This window comes from Gallinula chloropus (genome assembly GCF_964237585.1).
Source record: "Gallinula chloropus genome assembly, chromosome: 4".
Classification (NCBI taxonomy): domain Eukaryota; kingdom Metazoa; phylum Chordata; class Aves; order Gruiformes; family Rallidae; genus Gallinula; species Gallinula chloropus.
In genome coordinates, this window is record NC_140088.1 from 62,267,352 (window position 1) to 62,282,420 (window position 15,069).

At 33.9% G+C, this 15,069-nt stretch overlaps 1 protein-coding gene across 1 annotated transcript in view; it reads right to left on the minus strand.

Moving 5' to 3' along the window:
- WDR17 (WD repeat domain 17) overlaps positions 1–15,069 on the minus strand; it is a gene marked incomplete at both ends in the record, with an annotated part of 41,748 nt that overhangs the window by 24,197 nt on the left and 2,482 nt on the right. Inside the window, 7 exons of the mRNA XM_084263714.1 lie at positions 646–814; positions 1,952–2,139; positions 2,477–2,599; positions 3,388–3,639; positions 6,058–6,288; positions 7,966–8,149; positions 9,168–9,296. Coding sequence (XP_084119840.1) covers positions 646–814; positions 1,952–2,139; positions 2,477–2,599; positions 3,388–3,639; positions 6,058–6,288; positions 7,966–8,149; positions 9,168–9,296 — 1,276 coding nt within the window. The remainder of the gene's footprint in view (positions 1–645; positions 815–1,951; positions 2,140–2,476; positions 2,600–3,387; positions 3,640–6,057; positions 6,289–7,965; positions 8,150–9,167; positions 9,297–15,069) is intronic.

The window sequence follows — 15,069 nt, forward strand, 5'->3', positions numbered from 1 at the left end:
TGGGAGAGAAAGGCAGTCAGCTGATATTTTTTTAAAATAACTAAAAAATGCATCTGCTGTCCAAAGAATTAAAACACAGCAAGAACACCTAGCTATCATCAACTACTGACACCAGTAACTATTAGAAACATACCCACAGGTTCACCTAAGTGGGCTGCAGAACAGTTTTAAGAATTCCCACTGACTTCAGTGACATCTCTAAGAAAATGTAGATGACTTACAGAAAAGGCGCTCCCTGTTCTAAGAAATCACTGAAGAGCTCTGATTTTACTTGAGTGATTAGAATCTTACACAAAGAAGGGAAAGCTATAATGTATTCCACTTTTTCAGCACAAAAAAGCATCTGAATTCCTTTAGCCAGCTGCTTCCCATGCAAAGAAAGCCTTTCATTGTCTGCATAATGTAAAGTTAGAAAGGCTCCAGAGATTTTCCTCCCTCCATTCTGAGTCAGCATACAACACTGAGATCATTCCTCAAAAGGGTAAGCCTCAACAAGGCCTAAAGCATCAAGTTCTTCAGGTTTCACAGATAATAGTTCAGTTTACATCATACTCTTCTATCTAAAAGTAGTACTTCTGTAACAGAAATTGCTGCTAGTCAATGCTAATTCAAAGAATGTTTAGATCTAAAACAAAATATTCTTACCTGGAGCCCAAGAAAGGGAATAAATAACCCCCTCATTACCAGGAGATGTGTAAACCGCTGTTAAAGTATTTATGTCCCAAACTTTTATTGTGCCATCAAATGAAGCTGTAGCAAGAAGATCAGGGTTATCAGGTTTGAATTTGCAATCAAAGATGGTCTCAACATGTCCCTTAAATGAAACAAATATTTAATCCATTTTTATTATATTTGCTTTTATTCAGAAGTCCAACTCTAGCTCAAACTCTAAAATACATCATTTATAACCAGTCAGATCAATTACGAGTTTCAAAAATCCTGGCTCATCGGTCAAAATTTAAAGGCATAAAATAGCTTGGAGATCATTATTAGAGACAGAAAAATTCTATCCTGAAACAACAGGGTGAGGTATTGTCAGGGAATTGTTAGCGTTTTCCATTGGTATTGCATTGCTAAAATACAGAATTTAAAAATTTGAGCTATAAAAAAACAACAGAAAAAAACCCAAAAAACCCCTATATGATCATGTTCAACACATTTTCTAGTATTCCATTGAGGTTTCTATGTTTTAACGCAATCTATGCTCCACTGCAATTTAAACTTCAATCCATGAGAAATTTCACATCAACTGCTTGTTTTCTAAGACGTTTGTAGAATTAACTTGATACATACAGGAGAAACAGATAACATGTAAGAAATTTTTATTGCCTCATTTGATTTACAATACCAAGACCATCAAAAATGGAAAAAGAACACCAACCAGCAGCCTATATTGCAGCATGTGTGAAGCACAGCTGAAAATTATTCAAGTTTTTCTAATGAAAAGGGAATAGGAAAGAAGGATGAACAGAAACATATTGAAGAACAACCAAAAGCCCAGGGAAGCAGCTCACCTAATACCCAACAAACGCAGTTTTGAATTTTTGCTTTGAGGAAGACTTAAAAATTCAGTCTTTGTCATTTTAAACTGAATGACTTCACCATATGAGTTGGATATGTTTTCTTTCTGATTTGACTAGTAGTTTTATTCTAGTTTTTAGAAAACCCTTCAGGTAATATTTCTGAGGAGGCCATTAAATAAAGATTTCAGGTTAAACACACACCACACACAAAAAAGAAAGCCTTTCTGTGTGAAAACTGTCAGAATACTTCCAACAGGATTGTCTTTTGCAATAAAGAATTACTTTAAACTTCAGAACTGCCCATTTGTTTCATAGTAATTTGGAATCTTTTTAATGATAGAAACTGTTTTACAGTTCTGAGAACACATTTTTTTCCCGTTAGAAGAAAGCACATAAACTCTCATTCCAAAGACAGAGACGAAACATACCAAATCTCTAAGGAAATCCCACTTTCTGGCTCCCATGTCATAAAGCCCCACTCCACCATCCATGAAGCAACAGACAGCATGACCAGGAGGAAGAGAAAATGCTTGGTTTTGTGTTAAAGTTGGAGGAGGAACAGCCTCACTTGTTGAGGATGTATGGTGATTTTTAGTAGGATACTGCGATGAAGATGCTTAATAAAATAAAGCAAAATATATAAACAGGTAAGATTTTTTAATTTAATAATAAGTAACAATTATAAGGTGAAAAATACTTCATATTCCAATGAAATTAAAACTGAAAGAAATGGAGAATTACTTCATGAATCCTGACCTACTAAAGAAGGACCTTATTAATTGCTTCACCCTTTTACACATTGATCTAGTCCACTGACACCAGAGGTACTTTGATGGCTCTGTAGTTCTTAAATACAAACTTAGAGAGATTGACTCAGATGCAGTAAGATTCACAAACACGATTATCTTAACTTGCAGCCACTGCAGTGAATAACAATAACAAATAACACTTACACTTTTTTTTGGGAGGAGAATTTAGCACATGTAAACCATGGAAACCAGTTTTCTTCAATTTAAAATTATCTATAGGTGTTGTACGTGAAACATTCCAAATACGTAACACACCAACCTGAGAATCTGAGAATTAAAAAAAGACAAAAAAAACCCAACAAACCAGCATACAAAGCCATTTCTTCTCTTTATTATTTTCTTTTTACCATACACAGAGGTATGCAGTTTAAGGACTGATTTAAGCAAAAATAGAACAGTGAATTAAGCTTAGAATCCTAACAAGAACTTTAAAAACAAGCACTGTCATCTCCATGGTAGTATCACTCTTAGCAACAATAATTACTAGCATTAGTTATTTAAATTTCAGTAGACTAACCCTATGGAACCTCTCTCTCATTATAAAATATTCTCACAGTCTCACTTTCCTTTATTCACTAGTTCTTCAACCTAAGCACTAGCATCTTTGGTGTAGAAGAGGCAGGAAATTGATATATATATGTAAATAAACATATACATATTTAAATTATATTTATATATATTTATATATATATAAAAAAATAGAGAAAGAAAAGCTTGGGAGCAAGTAAGAAGTGACATCCACTAGTACAATACATTTTTATTCCTGTTCCCAAAGTAGCTCTCATATTTGTTCCTAAAGAATGCACGAGGAAAATATTTAGTCTAAAAAATAGCTTGAAGTCAATGTTTATGTGCTCAACAAATACAAAATAAGTAAAAACTGCTCAGTGTATTTTTCTGTTCTGTACAATTTTATGTTAGGTTTTTTTGTACAAACACATGTATGCTTTTATTTGTACAAATGTTAAGAAACTGAAAGATCAAACTTGAAATCATTTTGAAGACTCAGTTGTACGTTTGTTACCTTTGTATAACTCAAGAAATAACAGGCTTACCTCCAGTTATGAACATTCCAGGTGCACTAGAAACCCAGGCTAAACATTGAACAGATGCTGCTGCACTGGGAAAATTAAAAGTAGTGATACAGGACAGAGTTTCAGAATCAACTAGTCGAATACCATTATGTAAATTAGCAACAAGAAGGTAGTCAGTTGACAGAGGGTCCCACTCCAGAGCTGTAACTGGATCCTCTTCATCTGTTCCTTCAAGAGACTCTGGTCTTAAGACATGTTTCTGATTTTTAGAACCTTTAAGAACACGAGAAAACAGATTATTTGAAAATGAAAACCAAGTGTATCCTTTCATTAGTTACAAGGTTTGCAAATACCACTTTTGCATCTCTCTGAAATTTTTATTAGTGAAATTTTTATTTTATTAATCTACTGTCTCCACCAGTGAAATTCCTGAAGCTGGCTTTGCAATATTTGACTTTAAAATAGTTCTGGCTTTTTCAGATTCAACTTTCTTTTTAATACAGCAGAATATAGAAACAACTGTCAGGTTTATAAAGTAATTTTATACTAATGAAAAGTATGTTAAACCATATACATTGTCCTAGCAATATCCATTGAGTAGAGGCCTGTAGCACAGCCTAAAATACAAGTAAATTTACATACCACAGCAAATACAAAATAAAGGTAGTACGTACCAGGAGAAAAAAGTTAGCATTCAAAGGTGTTTATGATCAATGGTCATGATATTTTTTCCTTCCTTAAAACTATGTGTGCAATTGTGAAGTTTCATAGATTTTTGAAACCAGAACAGGTCATTAAATACCTAATTTGACACCCATGTAACAGAAAACTTATTTCACTTGATGAGCAACATTATCGAGAACCACAATTTTAACATCATGGTTATTCACACTTTTAATTTTCACGGAGAGCTGGTATTTAGTTTTATAAGACAATGCACAGTCCAAATGAATAATTTATAACATATATCTGTATTTTTGAAGTTGTGATCTTGTATTTTAAATAAACAAATAAATCTAATATTTTACCCCTTTTCTATAAATAATCAATTGATATCTTCCACTATTCATTTATATATAAAAAACTTTCAATTTTGATAATCATAGAATCATAAAATATACTGAGTTGGAAGGGACCCATAACGAATACAATTAGTTTACCATATTACAATAAATGCCAAGACCTATGCATATTCGTTAAAGATTGATAAAGAACAAAATGCATTTCAATACATACTAAAAAAAACACTGAAAAATTTTTATTTACCAGGGAACCCTCTGAATATTAAAATAGCTGTCAATTTTGTAGAGAAACTGCTATTAGTGCACATTATGTCTAGGTAACTACCAGAAATGAGAAATAATTTAAGACCACACAAAAATTAATACCATAAACTGATTTCTCCATTCCATTTATGTCTGTGTATAGGGCTAGTGTAAAGGTGCAGGTGTCTCATTTGAAGCATCAGGATTAGCATCAGAAATTTCATCAGATAAAAGGTTTAAATTTGGTAAGAACTTTGGAATTCCCACCTCCTTCAACAACATTCCCTGCTTACTCTTTGGTTCAGATATTTTGTTGAATGAAACCCAAGAACTGACAACATAGCAGGACTGTAATTCTTACTTAGCTTAGCAAAAACTAAAGGCAAAAAGTCCCCAACTGACCAAAGTCGGTCATGTTCAAACATTGCAGTCCCAAGGAAACACAATCAACTGGCAGGGGAGAATCAATATCCAGCTGCTATCCCATTTTGCCTCTCCTCTATATTAGGGTCTGGAAGCAAATCTAATGTCAAACCTATTAAATTTTTTTTTCCATTGAAGAAGACATCAGCCCTGTGAATCATGCAACTGAGTCACAGGTCATTTAAATAAGCTTGGCTTACTTTGAGAACAAGTGAAAAGTAAATTAGCACAGGCTGTGGATCTTAAAACCTTGCATATTTTTCACCACACTAAATGTTCTGCTACATTAACAAATAGTCTGGAGCTAAAGAAGATACAGCCATGAGAGAAAAGGTAGGTAACAATAATAAAAAAAGGTTGTCACCTACAAATTATGCATCAGTGACTCAAACCTACTCACACCTAAAAAGAAAGACTAGAGCCCTCAGTGAGTCAATCACACTGAACTTTCAAGGAATTAACAGCAACTTTTAGATGTTCAGGTTCACCCAAGACAGTGTTTTGTCAGATAGTATTTTACTTGTCCTACAAAAGGACTGAAACCTTTAAGTCAGGAATAGGATTTAAAAACTAAGAATAAAAAAATTCACTTGGTGACAATCTAAATTCTGGTACCATAACAAGTCATGCTACATGTTCTGACATGAGGTAGGTAAGGACCGACCTTGGATCCCAAAGTGAAAAAAAATAACTTATTTCTTTAAGAGCACCAATTCTTTGTGTCCCTTCCCTTGGGGAAGGGACAATTACAATGTTCTTTTTATCACAAAAGGGAGCAGACGTGAAGAAAAAGTTCTGCACTCCTTATCTAAGAAAACATATTTTTGCAATATGGAAGGAGGAAGAATGCTGTGAACTAAGAACAAGTTTTATATGTGTCCATACATTATAAAACCTAAATGAAAAGAGTGTCGAATTAGACACATATACAAAGATAAAAGAAGATTATATATATATATACACACACACATATATATGAAGATTTTAGCATATCAGATTTTACCTGGCTGAAAAATAGACAGGCTTCCATCAGTATGTCCAAATACTACTTTTCCTTTTTTCTTTGGATGCCATCTAAACAGACTGATATCTGACAAGAAACTGTGTGCTTCTCTGTGTACAGTTACCCCGCTGTCGGGTCCTGAGATAGTCCAAATGTACAACGGACCTCTGTGGGACACGAATGCAACTGCATCTCCTGCATTCCAGCACCAGCTAAGCGATGCAGGAATTCCTGGAACATACAGGTAAATCTTATAAGAACAGGGATATGAAATTCAGTATATTACTGCAAGACTCAGTATCAGCAATTGTCTTGAAAAGCTGTAAACATAAGTATTCTACATAACAATGATTAAACTGAAATTTACATAACTGGGTGAATATCTCATGGTGTAAAAGTAAACTACACATATCCATAGGCAGGAAGTAGAATTATTTCCCAAATTATTTGAGTATTATTTTATGATAACTGTGCTTGATTTCATTAGTGCCAAAGACAATCACAAATATGAGAGGGGATAAGCCTGATCCAGTAAACAACAATTTCAATCATTCATAATACCATTCACCATTATGTTTTATTCTAATTTATTTGTAATTAAGCTGGCAAAATGTTGAAAACTAGGATGTCTGTTTTTGCAAAACACTGACATTTAGAGATAAATCTAACAAATTTATCAGGTAAGTATCTGTGACAAAACTGAAAAGCTAGCTTTGTAATCAGATGGAACTCTTGACAACTTATTTCTGAATATATGAGTTAAGTAAGTTGCCAAACACCTAACTGCATGCATTCCATCTTAAATATCTTAACATCTCCAGCCTTCATAATTAAACAGCGTGTGTCTGAAGGAATAAGTGACAGTAAAACAAACTCCTCAAGCCAAAATGGAAAACTATTTGTTATTAGACACTTGCATATGGCGGCATCAAACAGAGTAAAAAGCAGAATTATCCTATTATTCTATAAGTAAATTATCTTTTAGAAAAAAATCAAAATAACACTTATTTCATATACAGTTATTGGCTGAAATATTTTGTTAAAAAAAGAAATATATAAGAAAAAATACCAGGTTTTATATTAGTTATAATTTCATACTATATTCCTTTTAGAATGTTTTTTTTTTTTTTCTCCCACTAATTTTTTTTGCAGGATATGCAAGAGGCAGAAGATTTTCACAGGTACCCTAAGTGCTCTGGAAAGAACAGAGTAGGGAGTCCCAAAGCATCTTAGAAGATCCAGATTATTGCACCTGTTTTCCAAGAATACAAATGTAGGAGTCAAGGACACCTGACAGATTGACTGTAACAAGAGAAATATAGATACTGTTTTTGACAGAAGGGAATGAATCAGAATTGGGCAGGTCAGACTTTTAACTCCCTAAACTTCTACTACAGTCTCCTATTCAGCAGTTTCAAGTCCCGAGAGAAGATGCAGCTAGACAAGCATTAGGGTATTTAAATGAAAAAGATTGTTTTTCAAAAGCACTGATAATTTATACTTCAGTCTGTTGACGGCTACATTTTATTTGCTTTCACTTCCACAGAATTGTTATGAAAACACACGAGGTTTAAAATGTATATATTTAACCTTTCACATGGTGATGGAAAAAGTCTTTTTTGTTTCCTGCTCAACCATAAATCAGTGAAAAATTAAATTCATCAATCAGTTGAATACTCTAAAAGAAGGAATAACCTTTACCAATTACTAGATAATTCAGAGCAATGTACTCAAATACACTATCATCATTTTCTAAAATGAAGTACAACAAATCTGACAAGAATAGCGTTATGCAATTGTTAAATTGTTGGCCTACCAACTGCTTAGAATTTACTCTATATAAAATATTTCTGATACCAGCAGATGAAAAAGGTATATGGATCAAATAGATCTCCATGTCAGCAGTACCTTTTGTATTGTCCAGCTTGGCCACAACTTTCTGTTCAGTCACATTCCAAATAATCACTAAACTATCTGCACTGGCACTTGCAAACAGGTCAGGATTGTGAGGACACCAGGATATGGCTGTGATTGTCTTCTTATGCTCAGACATAATTGCCCGGAGCTTGAATTCATTGTATCGGTGATCCAGCTAAACAAAAAGTAAATTCATTTTAGAAATACATATTTCATTAACTCACTTTAAGTACTATTGGGCTAGAGAATAGACCTGACATCTCAATAAAATAAGTTCTCATACATTTGATTTGGACAGAAGAGTTGTTAAATACTCAATTAGCCAAACCAGCATTAGCAGTCCATCCTCTTTTCACTTGCAAACTATTATATTCCATTAATAAATGCACTCAAACACAACCTTAAAATGCTTTATTTATAAATATGGTAACAATTAGTAATCTGCAAGGTATTAAACAGGATAGAATATGAAAATGAGTTTATAATACTTTTTAATTCTCTAAATAACTTGGTACAATTTTTTTAAAAAATAAATAAATTAAATGCCCAAAACTGACACAGTAAATTTTGTTTATTTTAATCCTACTCGTAGTATAACTCATGACACTAAAATAAGCGAATCCTTTATTTCCTGACATACTGCTCAGTCTGAACATTTCACTCCACAGAATTCCTATTTTATTGTTACCTGTTGATGTACAGTAACTGTGAATTTCAGAAGAGCATGATGCTCAGCAATTCAGAAATTAAGAAAGTAGTAACTTGTTCCAAACCAAAGAAAGGTGAGCAACTGAATCCCCAACTCTGCATAGTTGATTAAACTACTTCAAAGGACTACTGATATACTACAGTTTCAAATGAAACCATGGAATTGCTTAATTTTTCTTTCAGAACCTGTTTTTATATCACCACATTTTACCAAGTGTTTGCTGGATTAAGAGCCTGTTTAATACACGTAATTCTTGACACAAACAAATCTAAATATAAAGATAATGTCAATCTTTTTCACTAGTTACAACAAAAAAGAAAATATAATTTGGAAGGGGTATCCTGAAAGGAATGTTGAGCTATACACAGACAGCTCTCAGCAGCAATCATATTTTTAAAAAATATTGTAGAAACAATTAGTGAAAGGGTTCAAAGCGAGATAGATAAGAATGTAAAAATATAACTAGTCTGTTAAATAATCTCACCTGATAAATATAAATAGCAAGGGTAGCACAGTAGGCAAATCTGTCCCCACTAGCAGCACATACATCCTTGTTCCATGGCTGACATCCAGCAGCTAAAAGTCCCACTTGTTTAACGTGTGACATTTTTGCCTTTAAAACACAAATTCATTAATAACAATACAACAAAATGTTAAAGAGCAGAATAACATATTTTTGTCCCTGTAAATAACATATACATATGTACCTTTAAAATATAGCTAGACTGTACGTTTTAACAGCAACATCTCGTGTTGAGGAAGTGAAGCTGAAATAAAGCCAGGCAGATGTTCACAGGCTTCAGTGTTACAGAAGAAGAGGATTCTAATACAGGAATGCATTTGGGAGGAAAAAAAAGGGGGGACAGCACATGAAAACTTGAATAGTTCTTGATTTGTACTAGCTAAAGCTGTTCTTAATCACTTTCCTTTTCTTCTGCAGCCTGGTTCAACACTTTCTATGTTACAGTGTAAAGGCCTCTTTGCTCTTTTCTTCACTTCATCCCCCATAAAGATATCTGGACAAAATTGATCATATGCTAATGGTCTAATGGTTTTAAGTTAAGCCCATGGCTGAAAAGGTCTTCAAACCACTTGCATAAAACTATGCTTTATTTATTATCATCATCATTTCTGGAAAAGCTTTCTGAATTTTCTTAATAATTACTGGTTTACAAAAAAGTTGAAGGCAACTGTAGAAAATGAAAAGCAAAACTTATTGTGACATCACTGTATAGACTCAAAACTACCGTCTCGGCTCAGAATGATGCAACAACCAAGTTTAAGATAAAAACACAAGAGATGTTTTGCTGGGCCAGACCAATTACCTGCCAAGCCTGTACCTAATTCACAATGATGTCAAAGTGCTACTGAGACAAAATGGCTAAACTCGTATGCTCTGAGATCCATTTACAAGTCTACTATAACCACGAACACACACATTTGAATCGCAGAATGTGTTAGGTTGGAAGGGACCTTCAAAATCTTGTAGTCCATCCCTCTTCACTAAGCAGGGCCATCTTTAACTAGATGAGGTTGCTCAGAGCTTCATCAAACCTGACCTTGAATGTCTCCAGGGATGGAGCCTCCACCACCTCTCTGGGCAACCTGTGCCAGTGTTTCACAATTTCCAAAGGTATTGTTAAAACAACTCCAGGATGGGATTGTAGAAGGTGACCTCCAAAGGTTCCTTCTAACCTCAACCATTCTGCCATCTAAGAAAATGTTCAAAAGGAGCCTTGTTGTATTTACAGAAAACAAGTAGATAAGGCCATCGTTTTTTACAGCAGCTCTGGATTCACTTAGAAACTAGTCTCTCTGTGACACAAACACGCCAAGTTTAAACCAACTCTCAACTCATGCAGTGCCTACTCCACCAACACAGAGAAATAATTATGGATTTACCACCACTACAGAAGGCTCCAGTGGCCAAACAACTGAGGTTGATGATGGATGAGTACATTGATCAATATCTGCAACACTGTGGTGGTCCAAACAGCAGAACAAGGTCCAAATAACTGCAATAAGGATTCACTGCTTCTGCACAGAAGTTAAATAAATCCAAAGAAAGCTGAAAATGAAGTTGAATGATGAACTTTATCTCCAATTTTTCTTATCTGCTTGGGGTATCTACTTGTCAGAAAAATAAAAAGGAATACATATAAGAAGCAACCTCCACAAGGTTGTAAGTCTCTCTCGCTTTGGAAAGTGTGAAAGAAAAACAAAATTAAGAGAGACATTCTGGGTGCTTCTTTAGCAGAAGATCAGGATCAGATTGAATGTTTGGTACTCATCATCTCAAAGACATCACCACTGACTGTAGTTATGGTGCTTAAAGGTTTTGACTGAGTTCTATATACCTAATGAAAATGAAACACCTATGTTTAACCTCTAAATGTACAACAGAACAGAAATATACAAAAAAACAAGTTACAAGATACAGCCCTGCTACAGACTAGTGCTTTGGCTATAAGGCTCCCTTTTTGTCTCTGCCAACAAAATTAATATTTCCGACTTCTTCACCAAACAAATTAGACACTCTAGAGAGAACAGCTCTATACATTGTATCACCTTACAGTTCATTGCAATCCATCTCACAATCAACCTCAATCATAAGTGACACCAGTTCCACAAAAATAAAATATCTTATTTAAAGAATCATCATGATCACAAAGTGAGAAAAAATAGCCTCTAAATTTCTGATTTTGCCATTTAGCATTCTTTTAATGTCTAGTAAAATTACAAATTCCAGAAGTCTCTTCTGAGCAACTGAAGTACCAATCACATATGTTCAGAAATTTGAGGCATACAGAACTCCAACACACACTTTCCCCAGTCACAATGAAAAAAATAACTGCTACCATTAGCAAACATTTTTCAAGAGCTAGAACTCTTGGTTTTCACTATTGATTCCAGGGGAAATTCTGGTTAAAGCACTAGGTATGTCAGCAAACAGATAAAGAACATTTTAAAAGCCATGGTGAAGTAGAGGAGAATTAGATGCACAATATTGTATTATCAAAGGTTTAGTTTTTAGGCTTAATTAACATAAGATTGAAAATAAACATCTCGTAAGACACTGAATACACAAAGATTTATTTCACAGTGATAACAGCATTGTCTCATTTTCTAAAGGTCCTCTTTTTTACCTTCTCATATGGGAGCTAAGAGGTTCCTGATTTGCAGAAGTTCAGTCTGTAAGAAAATATCTTAAATTTCTAAATTCTGTAAAGTTAATATATCTTACTGATGCTAAACCACAGTTCCACAAATGTTTCTTTCAGAGTAACAGCAGATTTATCTTGTAGGATTCTGCAGTAATCTATATTTAAAAAAAAAAAAATCTGTTAATATAATTCAGTAGATCTTGCCTTGATAGGAGAGAGAGGTTATTCCTGAATACAGGAAATCAAGTCTATAGGTAAATATTATTGTATTGACTGCTGACTCCAAGCCTAAGTGCTGAAATCTAGAACAAAAAGGTCCTCTACACTGGTTTTACAGTTACCACGATCACACAAGACAGATGAGTGCTTCAGGTTTGGAGACAGTTCCACTACTATCGCTACTATTTCCATGTTTTCCATGCAGCTGATTAACAAATAGACAGACTGTTGTATATATTTTCCCCTGTCATCAGGACACCTTCATAGTTCAGGATTTTTTAATGGTTTCCAAGGGCATGTGTCCCTGATTAAAATTCAGGCAAGATTAAACATGACCAAAAGTCATTGTCATCAAATGTCTATGAAATTATTTCAGTCTAGTTCAAAACATATGTCTTTAAGCATTACTAGATATGCCATATTAAGTACTGCATTTGAAATAGAAGAACACAGTTGTCATTTCTTTGTTCTACATTTACATTAAAGACAAAAGGTAGCTTTAAGATGTTTTGGAAGAAATTCACCAGTAGAAGCCTCTTTCTAAGTTTTAAATCAAATGAACATTTTGATAAGGTACTATTTTTCTTAAAGTCTGACATTCTAATGAAAACATATCCTAAATAAATAAGCATTTAGATGAAAAATGCTTCTTTTTGATACATCATTATTTTACTGAATTATAATTCATACTTAAGAAGCATTATTCAAGTTGGATTCTTCATATAGATTTTACTTCGTAAAGTAGGTGTTAAAAAATTATGTATGTAAAATTCTGTGTTATAGAAATGAATTAATAATTTATTAATATTTGCTGGTTTAAACTTGTTAATATTTCCTGCTCCTTGTTAAAAGTTATATACTGTTTACAGTAAGTACTGTAATTGAGAAGAAGCATTTGCTTTGAAATTCAGTGCAATAGTATCTAAAAGAAGAAATTACAATTGTATAGCATGCTGTCTTGTAAGAATTGTCTATTAGAGCAGTTTCCTGCAGATCTTTTCAGACATTATAGGTTTCTGTTGTACAGTATAAGGGAGAAAGCAGCATTCATCAGAACAGCTTGAGTAAAATGGCAGAAAACTAAAAATGCAGTAGAACTGAATAATTATATATATGTATGCCATCATACATATTGCCTTTTTATACCATGGAGATTTTTCATGCTTTGTTAAAAAGGCATTTTATTTCAAAATAAGTAATTATATTGGACTTAAAGTATAATAAAAAAACCTGTGCATGTAAAAAACATATACCACACTGGGAAAGCTATCAACAGATGCCCACAGTTTCCAAGGAGATGAAGGGAAGAGGAAGGACAACACAAACCCTTCTTTTCAATTGGCATGAGCAGCAACATTCTAAGCCTTTCCCTGTTGCTAAATATAGCAAAAAACATATTAAACTGAAATTCTGTATACCATAGAGTTAATATTAAAAATAACAACTGAATGGACTAGATACATAGACGTGGCTATATATCAATAACTTAAAGATAAATGCCTAATAATCCCTACCTTAGCATAGGTACCATTTTTTGTAAACCACTTAAGAATTTCCATGTCCATTCCAACACCTCGCTGTTCCCAAAAAAAGCAAAATCTTGCTCTGGTTGTAGAGTGAAATCACTTTACTTGACAGATGAAGGAACTAAACCTTGATGTGCACAGAATAATGCAGTTACTAAAGGATGCAGGAGAAAAGACTGAGCATTGTGTCGCACCACACACAGAGAGCAGCAGTATCAGTAGCCTGGCAACTGCAGCTCTTTAACAGGCACCATTTTAATTTCAACCTAACTCCTTTTTCTCTGCTTCAGCTACTCTGTGCTTCATTGCTTCTTCTGTTTCCTAACTGTACTACAGTGATATTTATGGAATAAAAATAGCTCTTTAAATCCATCACTTAGCATCCTTTAATTATCAAGAGATGCACTTGCATGTTATAAGTGTTCATAAATTTATGACCATCACACACACATACGCTTACACTGTTAGTGACTGTGGTCCATACAGTGTATGACCTGTCCCAGTGAGTACATATACAACATGGCATACAGACAGAAGTGAATAGATGGTATTCTTATGTTAATCAACATGCTTCTGCATATACAAACAGTGAGTTTCTGAACAGCTATATGTAGTAAAGTGTTAGCATCCTCTTGTTCTGTTCATTCTGTCATTACTATTTTCCAATTTAGTTTGTATGTTTTCTTTTGTGGAAACCTGGGTGGCAGTTCTGTATGTTTGACATGTAAAGTTGTGATCTCTCATCCAGACTGCTGTCCCCAGGTACCAGTTTTGTCAATGATAATGTAATAATTAAAGTCACATAAAAAAACCTGTTTCCTTAACGACATTGGGTATATTTAGCCATCTTTGTGGGAACATCCATTGAAGATGAACATGTGAACTGTGAACCACAGTGTTTCAAATTCATTATTCTATCCAATGGGACCAGTCTGAAGCACTGGGTAACGGACAATAAATTTATCTTGTTAAAAACATGAAGGCCTTCAAACCTACACAGAAATCTCTGTGTCTGCAAGACACAGCAAAAACCAATTTCTTCCCCACTGTGCCTGCCTCAGTAGTACCCCGCAGAGTCTGATATAAGAACAGAACCGTAATTGGTACTAGTCCTCTTCCAGTGGGAGATGTTGAAATACATCAAGCATGTTACAGCCACCTTAAGAAATTCAATTCTGATTATTATGTCCAGACACCTGAAATAAATGGTAATTGAAAATATTGTGGCACATATGCAACTTAAAAACCAACAAACAAATTTTCTAAGACTAAACAAAGCAATGAAACTTCCAAAACCTTTACTATTTCTGGACATTTTCTAGATTCTATTCTATTCTATCTATCCATTTACATGTATTTATTACTTGATGAATCTCAAAAGTAAATGTATGTACATCAGAAGATGAGAAGAAATCTTCTACTACAAAAACTTTGACAAAATGCGTGTTGTCAAAGATCAGCTGTTATGGACTTTAAT